This window comes from Rhagoletis pomonella, unplaced genomic scaffold (genome assembly GCF_013731165.1).
Source record: "Rhagoletis pomonella isolate Grant_MI unplaced genomic scaffold, Rhpom_1.0 Rhpom_scaffold_00004, whole genome shotgun sequence".
Lineage (NCBI taxonomy): Eukaryota > Metazoa > Arthropoda > Insecta > Diptera > Tephritidae > Rhagoletis > Rhagoletis pomonella.
Window position 1 is genome coordinate 43,090,778 of NW_023458558.1, and position 10,634 is coordinate 43,101,411.

The 10,634-nt window shown below is 32.3% G+C and overlaps 1 protein-coding gene across 1 annotated transcript in view; it reads right to left on the minus strand.

Annotated features, from left to right (window-relative positions):
- Window positions 1–4,847, minus strand: part of LOC118738226 — a gene marked incomplete at its 3' end in the record, with an annotated part of 12,524 nt that extends 7,677 nt beyond the window's left edge. The window contains 2 exon segments of the mRNA XM_036469150.1: window positions 11–196; window positions 4,823–4,847. Of these exon segments, the coding sequence (XP_036325043.1) occupies window positions 11–196; window positions 4,823–4,847 (211 nt within the window).
- Between the last annotated feature and the right edge of the window lie 5,787 nt (window positions 4,848–10,634).

Consider the following 10,634-nt stretch of genomic DNA (forward strand, 5'->3'; position numbering starts at 1 on the left):
CATGTGGCACTGCCATTACCATTCATGTTGCCATTTACATTGTTGTGGCTACAACTGCTATCTGATGTTATTATTTTGAAGTTATCGTAATCTTCGAAAGGATCATCGATTTTGTGTTTGTGCTGTGAACTGGCGTCATCAGAATCAGCGCTGAGGCGGCCGTACGCCTTGCGAGGTGGACGTTTTACATATTTATCTGTAAGTTAAAAAATGCTAATATAGATTTTTATAGATTTGTTGGTAGGTAAATTTACATTTGCATAGATAAGACTAGTCAAAAAATATGTATAATTGAAAAATTTTGTAAGTTACATTGAGGAATACCGAAATACAACAGGAGAATCCGTAGCACCATTAGTTATAATAAAAGTAAAAGATACGGAGAACAGATCTTTCTGTTTCCAAAGACTTTCGATTACACAGTGCAACACTTAAAAAGTGATGGGAATGAGACCAATTGCATGTTTTAAAAGAGATCAAAATATTAACAAATATCAAAGCATTTGCAAAAGTTGGTACCCATTTCCTTTTTATCTCGATTTCATGTTACTAATTGCAGGTTCAAAAATAAACAAGTTCTATGATTTTCTCTTTTTGGTTTTGCTCACAAATTTCATACCAACATGCACCTACATATATATATAGTTACTATATGGGTGTTTCCAGCGGAAGGTCCACCACGACAAAAAAAAATAAATGTTTTATATCTAACGTATTTACGGGCCGATTTGTCTGCTTTTTAAAATATATACTGGCTATGTAAGTAGAATCATGTTTGCACAAAATGGTCTTCCTAGGTGGTGCCAAAGTCGAGATATTTCTATGGTCCGATTTGGTTCGAATTTGGCGTATGTGGTTGAAACATAATAAATCATAGAATTCTAATAAATTGACCCTGAATTGGCGCTGAAGTCAAAATATAAAGTATATTCTACATAAAATACATGTTTTATTTGCGTTGAAAATTCATTTAAAAGCAATATTAACAAAAATATAACGATGGAAATTTATGTCACGTCACGCCACGTCACGTCACGTTTCACACTTGGGGTTGTAAAAGAGAATTGAAACAATTTGCATTAATTCAAAAAACTCTAAAAACAACTAGAATTGCTCCATATCATATTAAAATAAGTTTCATGAAAATAGCCATCCACAATTCGCAGAGTTTTGCGATTTTGTAAGAAAAGAAAAAATCAACTCCCATTTTTTGTGACGTAACGAACCTCTCTTTAAATGCTTATATTTCAGGACCAAGCAGTTCGATTGATTTCATTTTTCGGTTAAATATAGAGCTAATTATGTGCTATACAATGGCCCAAAAAAGTTAAAGAAAACAAATGGTATTCCTTTTTTGTATCACATTGAAATCGTACGACTGTCACGTGCGCCACCATGGGAATGCCCATATACATATATACATATATATTCATATAATAAAAAAAATTTCAGTTGAACATTGAGCCGTGCCAAAAACTCCTCCCATGGCCTCATCTTCCCGCTCCGTCAACTTTGCAAAATGTGTTTTTAAATTATATGTTCTTGTTGGGATCTTATTTTCCAACTTTATATTAAGATACAAAAGAAATGGTAACCAACTTTTTCCAGTTCTTTGGTATTTTTTCATTATTTGGCCAGCTTAATCAAATGCTGTTGGTCCGATTCCCATCACCTAAATCTTTTGGAATTTTGTTGCGCAGTGTTATTAATAATAAGCGAGAACTATAAGATAGTATAGGTTCGGAAAATTTAAGTTGCTTAAAGTGAACTATAAGAAGACTCTTTGATCACGTTCAATTGATTTATCATTATAGTTTTTATGACAGGGCCTCCAAATAATTGCAACATATTCTAAATTGGAGCAAGCAAAAGAGTCAGAAAATTGTTTGCTGTTTCACCTCACAACGGGAAATTTCCAAAAAAGATCCGCTCTTGGTATTGTGTGTCTACTTCCGGAACAATTTTGTGCTAATTGAAATTTTGTCGCTGAACCCATATCTGAAAAATACGCACATCATTTTAAAATACATCTCTTGTCCTTTCACAAGCCAGACAGTGTGGTTTTTGAGCACTGCATGCGAATTAATCGTAGCGCTTTCAACAGCAGCAGCATTTTGATACGAAACAAAATGGTTTTGAAAGCAAAAGTGAATCGCTTTCACGAAAAAATATTACCATTGAGCCACAATTACCCCCTGACCTTTCAAAAAATTGGTCAAAAGTAGTGTTATTAGAAAAAAACATGCAAAATCCACGTTATTTATTCCGAAACAAAAAATTTTTGTAGTTTTTATTATACTAGTATTATAGATTTTGAAACGAGCAACACGAAAAAAAATTTAACATCTTAATTTAAAAAATGCATTATTTATTGCATTTTTTTCTATTTGCATGCAGCTGTGCATCTTTCGCTCAATTTTATATCTCTCAAACGATAAGTGCAATTCAAGACCTTTAATTTGAGCCAAGATAAGAAGCCTCTTGGCCCTCTGAGAGCCAAGTTATAACAACTCCAAACGAAACTTCGAAACTGCTATACTAGTTTTATTCCGAAATTAGAAAAAAAAATTGCACTAAATGTGGAATGAAATTTCGAAGTTTAACTTCAGAATCGTAATAATTTAGCTCTCAACGGGCCTAGAGACTTCCACCTTGGCTTAAATTAAAAATCTTGAATATCACTAAAACTAGCTTATTTTTCGAAGATATAAAATTATGTGAAAAATGAACAGCTGCATGGAAATTATAAAAAAATGCAATATATAATGCATTTTTCAAATTGAGAGACAGCTGCGAAATTTAAAGGTAGAATACGTGATATGGTTAATAGCGCATGCAAGTCAAAAACGAAAGCATACACTAAGAAAAAAATATCGATAATAATATCGATAGCACAATTGATAAAAAATCGATAAAAATATCAATAACGAAATCGATAATAAAATCGATAGAAGTAACGACAACAAACTCGATTACAAAATTTGTAAAAAATATTACAAAATCGATAAAAAATCTATTAAATATCTATAAAAAAAATCGATAAAATATATCATTTATAATATCGATAAAAATTTCGATAACAAAATCGATAAGAATTTCGATAACAAAACCGATGAAATATCGACTATAATATCGATAAGTCTCGAAAATCTCTAAAATCCCGAAATAGTCCCCAAATTGAGTCCCTGTGTCTCTATTTATATCCTTTTCTCTATAATTACCATTATTTTAATCTTTTTGCCTCTATCTTCATCTTTACTTTTATCGGTAACATCATCCTCATCATTTTCTTTATATGTATTTATCTTCATTTTTACTTTTATGTTTATCATATTCTTCATCTACATATTCCCCTTCAACTTTGCCCTACCATAGTTTTTGGTTTTATCTTTACGCATATTTGTTTTAGTTTTTATTTTTATTTTTACCTTTGCCTTTATCCTTTTCTTTATCTATGTACATACTCACCTTTACTTTCATTCCTTTATTGTTCTTTTTCTAAGTGCTATTCTTTAACCTTTTATTAGCAAGTTTTTGCTAAATTAATTTCATGCGCATACACTCAAGAAGCGCTAAAGAAGTTTCATTTCGAAAAGTTTTCGCGTGTTATGCATACATGGGCTCATATATTTACATATATAATATGTATGTACATTAGACTGCTTCACCAAAAAAAAGTTGTGGCGGTTTTCCGCCCGGACTACAAAATCTATTATATTTTAAGACGTCCACTGAAATATTTCGGAAAAATATTAAGATTTAAATAAGTGAGCTGGACCGATTTGAAGATATCTCTAAAAATGGAGTTTTTTATGAATAAAAATAGTTTCTTAAAGAACTTTTTGAAAAAAGTCTCCTCAGATGACAAATCCGATTATGCTTAAAAAATCTGCATAAAAATAGTCGTCATCGATTCGCCAACAGTTAGCGAGTGGCGAAACGAACGAACTCAATGAGGTACAACCAAACTCGCTATCGTCTAAGCTAGCTAGCTAACTTTGTTGTTGCTTTCACATGCAAAATTCTTCTTTAAGCGACCGGAACTCAAACATAGCAAGCAGCGAAGTGGCGAATCGATGACGGCTAACATGTAACAATATTTTCAACGGAATCATAATAATGAGATTTTTGATGCTGTTTTTTAATATTTCCGAAAATTGATGTACGAAAAACTTGAATGACTGGGCCATAACTATTCTGATTTAGACTTATGGGATCTCGGTAGAAAGGTATTTTTACACTGTTTTGGTTTCTGGCCAAAGAAAGTAGTTCGTGTCCCTTTTTTTCAAATACCAACACATCTTAACACAACTTTGAACGACGTTCGCTCATCCTACCTTTCTCTTTCACCCTTTCAGCTTATTAGCAAAGAAATGAAAAGGGTGAGAAAATACCTTTCCAATGACACCTCTTAAGTCTAAATCGGAAGAGTTTAGGTTCAGTTATTCAAGTTTTTCTTTGAAAAAAGTTAAAAACCAGCATCAGAAATCTCGTTATTACGATTCCATTCAAAATATTTTTTATTTTGTAGGATTTTTAAAAAAAGTCTTTAAGAAACTATTTTTATTCATAGAAAAACTCCATTTTTGGAGTAATTTTCAAATCGCTCCAGCTCACCTAAATCTTAATATTTTTTCGAAATATTTTGGTGGACATCTTAAAATATAATACATTTTATAATTCCAATGAAAAAATAATACCGATCTTTTTTGTATGGGGAGTGATGCAATCTAATGCATATGTATATACATAGACTACCAAAAGAGGAACAGATCCCCATTAACTGCAATCAACATATGTATGTACGTATGCATGTATTTACGCTGCGCTTTAAGCATAGCCTCCATATCGAAGCGTAAGACGTATTCTATGTCAAAAGCGAGGGAAGCGGCAATAATATAGATGATATGAATCAGAAATCGTAAGTTCCGTTGAGAACTTCCCTTTAGGGAATGTTGCACAAGCCTTTATTTATTGTGGCAGGTATTTGTTGCCTTAATTTTCCACAATCGCGAACATCAAAAATTTCGTAAATGTGAACTGCTGTGCTTGGTTCACGTTTTGACGAGCGCACTGTACGTGTTCATATATGTGCCCTATTTACATGAGTTTTTTTGGTTATACATAAAAATCAATTTAGCTGAGTACAGCAAACTAGGGTCAAAAGGGTAGAAATGGGTTTGACATTTGAAATTTGATTTAAATCTTGATTTAGGTAAATGCAATATGGTGAATAAATTCACAAGCGCGCAAGAATTGCTAAGCGATTTTGTGTCTGGAACTTTTATACACATGCATAGATACATGTTTGCAATAGGATGCGCAAACAATTTGTTTTTTGCGCTCTCTACGAAGTTCACTTTATTATATAAATCAATTGATTATTTCGCAATCTGGTATTTGTGCGATTTTATTAACAGGTTTCGCATATGTAGGTTGCACATTTTACGAAAGATTTATACATATTTTCCAGATACTCTGACTCCTGCACGCACAATGAGTTTAGTGCTGCAGAGCAGAGATGACCGCTGGTCTAAATACTTAGTCCATATCCCTCCCAGCTTTTAGTTCCCGAACCCATCTATTTTGACGTTTTTCAGATTTATACCCTGGGTTCCGTGAGTTCCAAAATCTATCATCAAATAAAATTACATAGCTTTAAAATAAAATTTAGATAATATTGGGTATACCAAAAAGTTGTAAAGGGCTGTCAGCACTGTCGATGCACTACGCCCTTACGGGACTACGGTACACTTCAGTTGAAGGTATTAAAAATTTCCCTGATACTTTCTTGGTATCCGAAGACGACCAGTTTTATTGGCGCCTTGTCAGTAAAGTGGAAAAAATGCATATCTAACTAGCGATGATCAATACTTGCAAGAAAATACATTGGAAAATGCACAAATTATTACGTTCGCGTGAACTGACTGCTTGGTGTTGTTTTTGGTCAGGTGGAATAATTGACCCGTACTTGTTCCAAAATGAATCTGGTGATACCGTCTCTGCCAATGAAGAGCGCTAATGATCAATTATAACACATTTTTATGATTGCAATTGGGAAATATTAGTTTTGACGATATCTGCTTTCAACTAAACGGAGCTACCTGCCACAGCGCACTGAAACGAAAACTTGTAGTTAAAATAAAATATCTCCTATTAGAATTACCTGTGTTGCGTTATATTTTTAAATTTAAGGTAAATACATATATTTAAAGGGACATTTTGGAAAATGTTGTAACCAAATATTCAAGGACACTTGCAGGTTGATAAATAAAATTCTACAAAAAATTGTTGAATATTATCTTTAAACTTACCGCAACCTTAACCTTGACATAAACCTAAACCTTGACCTTAACCTCAACCTTGTCCTTAACTGTTCTCTTGAAATATTTGTATTTACTTCTTCTTGAAATATATGTATTTACCTTTACTTGTATTTACCTTTAATTAGAAAACCACCCAAAACAGTTAATTCCTAGAGGAGAAACTTTATTTTGACTAAAGGGTTTCATTTCAACTCACTGTGCGTGCCACATAGCATTTCAACAGTCAAATTATTGCGGGGAAAGTTTGACTATTCCATTATTTCAATCTTTTACTAAAGTATCTTTTACTCGAATATTATACTTTTGTCAAACTGAAATATCTGGCTTTGTCGCATATTTTATTTCTGAAATTTTGGCAGTTGCGGGGTTTATTTAAAGACCTTCCCGATACCGCCTATGCTACCCAATTTAAATTTAGTACCGTGGGTCCCCATATCTAGTGCAGAGCCAAAAAAATATTGTGCGTGCTACACCCCAATGTCCTTATGCGCATACGACGGGTATGTATTCATACCAGGGACGGTAATCATTATGAGTAAAATAATTGTAATCAGCACTAAATCATTATTAAAAATTATTATTGAGCTTTATTTTTTCGCTCAACGGAAATAATTATCATTTGATTGTAAACCGACTTCAAAAAAGGGGGAGGTTATCAAATCGTCGGAGTATTAATTATTTTTTTTTTTTTTTTTTATGTATGTTACCGCATAACTTTGGACCACGTCAACTGACTTCGACAATTCTTTTTGCATCTCAAAGGTAGCGTCTCAGAGGTGGTCGCATACTAATCTAGTTTAGATCCGATAATTGGATCATGAAATATATATATATATATATATTTTTTTTTTTTAAATGGGAATTGAGGTCGGTTTTTTTACTTAAAAATTAATATTTTTTCGGTTACAAATAATAATTATTTTATGATTTTTATCTTTTCCATCAGAGATAATCATTATTTTTAGCCGACTTCCAAAAAAGGGGGAGGTTATCAGTTCGTCGAAATATTTTTTTAATTTATTTTTTATTTTACTATTTTTTGATTAATTTTATTTTTTTATGTATGTTACCGCATAACTTTGGACCGCGTCAACTGATTTCGATAAAACAAAAATTGGTTCCATTTAATCACGTATATTTTACGAACCAATTTAAAAATCTAAATATAAAATACGGTAAATGAAAGCCAATGAAATTCTCCATAAACCGTGCATACATCACTTTTCACTTATTTTTTATATTTTCTACCAAATTAATTAATCATTCCAGCTTGGTTTATTTTTTAATGAAAAAATGAAAAAAAAATCTAAATTTAACAGAAGAAAAATTAAAAAAATAACAGGTTCTGTTCCAAATTTTTGTATTTGTACGAAAGCATGTTCTGTAACAAAGAAAAATCAAGTTACTGATGAAGAAAATCGATGGATAAATACGAAACAATGAGTGGTCAAATAAAAATGCGCAAGATTATGTGTACAAAAATTGAGAACGAAATAATGTTACTCATACGCCGCCTACACCTAAGAATTACTAAGGGCCGCTTACTCAATGTCTGGTTAACGATAATTTCCGGTTAAACATAGTTATCGACGTTACCGACTCCCTGTTGTATGCATGGAGTCGTAGACGATATTTAACCGCAGATTTGTAACCGGCCCTAAGAATTACTAGCCTATCGACAGTCTTTGAGTGATGCCAATATTCGCGATAATAGTGAGGCTTGGGACTCCGTTCGGCAGTAAAGGTTCCCTACTTCGGTTTTGTGACAAATGGCAAAAGTTCGCCCCTGTAGGATTGGTAACAGCTAAGCATATTTTATATATATATATAATATATTATATATTATTATGTCGATTTGCCAAAAAAATATATAGTTATTTATAAACCTAATCTGCTATATAACTCAAAAACATGAAACTTTAAGTTGTGACCTTATTTCATAAGACCATCGATATATGGAAAGCGACAGCCCCATTTCGGCAAAATTGAGGAAAGCCAGCAATTTCATAAATCCCATTTATCCCGTTTTGTGTATTTTCATCAGTCAAGAATTTTATTAAGACCTTTATGGCTGATGATGTTGAACCGGCATACTATGTATAAATAATTTTAGTATCACGTCCCAGATTTCTAACAGGGTTTATGTATGCCAATACATGCATTTGCGTATTGGTTTATTTAGTGGGTTATTGAAATTGCAAAAGTTTGCAAATAATGAAAATGAATTCGTTTCCAAACACATTTATGTATGAGTGTATGAACAACTTTTTATGTACATACTATATAACCAATTAAAAAATATATGTATTAATACGTTTGAACTCGTATTTGCATAATAGTTAATTTTGTTATTTTCGGGAATTTCCTATCTTTTAATAATTCAGTTTAATTAAAATTCTGCCAATTATTTTCCAATCAAGTTGCAATTTCGAACAAAATTACAAATTTAACAAGTTTAAGTGGTTTCAACCAATCAACTATTACTATCAATTAACTTTAACAAAGCCCATTATGTTTTTTCATAAGTATTTATTTGTATGAAGGTCTAAAAATTAGCAATTAAATTAAAATTATTAGGAATTTAATTGGCTTTAACTCATTTAACGTTAAAAAACTACATGCTAAATTAAGAACAATTTATTAATAATAATAATAATAGATTGGCGCTTACACATATGTATGTTAGTGTTTGGCCGAGCTTCTCCTCAGAACAATTTATTATAAAGAATAAAAATCATTTTTATAAAACATTTTTTAAATGTTGTTGTTTTAATGCAATATATTCTAGTCTTAAAAGTATAGATAATAAATTTTTACAATCAGAACAAAATGCAAAAACTATCCTATTGAACGTAGGGCACACAGCAACACACATATAGCGCAACAGCAGTAACTGGCTGGTATAGGTATGTACATTATTTTGCTCAGGCTGACAGTATAGTGATGGAAGGTGGAAACAAACACGTTCAAAAGCAAAACGGGAAGGGGTGTCTGGGCTCCCACCTGAGCAAAGTAGTTGATGCTCTCTCTGTCTTTCTGGCGATAAATTCCAGCCTTGCAAAAATCCTACCTGCCCTAGAGAGACTTTAAATTTTGACACTAAAATTCTAGGTACTATATCTAACCGTTTATATATTTTAATCTCTACGGTGTAACAATACCTCTTCGAAGTTGACAATCCAACGCAGGATTGTCATAAAGGATTTTTTCATGCGATGCACAAATAATGAATTCTATGTTAACCCAAAGTTGAACAATGCAAACACTGCTTAACATCAAACACATTTTGCACCATGGAAGAACAAGATTTGTTTGGGACAAACGAAATCAGCATTAGTTTTTATAGGGAAATAGTATTTTAATCAATAACGTATGTATTTGTGTTGAAGGATTGTTTTCTTAATAACAAGAATAAATGAAATTAGTTAAAGGCATCAATTTTTTTATATTAATGCAAAAAAAAATTGTATTTTTTTTTTAATTAATCTTTTGGCTTATCCCCCGCAATTACGTGTAGTACCCTTTTTTTGTGACGGCGAATCACCTGTTTCATTAAAGCTGGGCAAATAAAACCACCAATATTATATAACTAACATCAAACGTGACCTTCATGTTAGTATCTAGAGTAACTGCAGTGTTAATAAAAAAAACGCCTACGGAAAAATTTACTTTTAGCCGCTTACGCTCTTTTGGCGGTTAGGGCTCGATAATGTAAATGAACGAGAAGACCCGTAGGTAGAATGAAGTGTTTTTATGAAAGAACGTGACTTTCACGCACCTCCTAAACTACAGACAACTTCAATTCTCTACTCCTCCTTTGGCGTTTAATCGCGTCGTGGTTCATTTGTAAACCGGAAGGTAAGAGTTGAGCCTTACAAAAAACGTCTTAAATTTTACTTAGCTAGTGCCTCTGCTTATTTGCATAGCAGCTGTAAGCGTGTTTTTTTATCGCCACACACTCTCACTTTGCTTCCGTTTTTTACTCGTTTATACATATTTATGTAAGTAAGTGCATGGAATACTCTTACATAGACTTACCCCTATTGCATCATTGTACAAACATAAATCAATGTCGACGTCAAAACCTACGTGCTTAAAAGTAGAAATGAAGAGATGGAATTATGTTGAAAGGTTTATGAGATTTTCCTGTAAGTGCTGAACTATGTATGAAAAGCTGTAAAGCAAAGAAAACTTGCAAATTGTGTTACTTGTGTAATTTCTAGAGCGTTGGCTTTTGTATGGGATTGTATATTCTTAAACATTGAGTTGAGTTGAGTTGAGTTGAGTTGAGTTGAGTTGAGTTGAGTT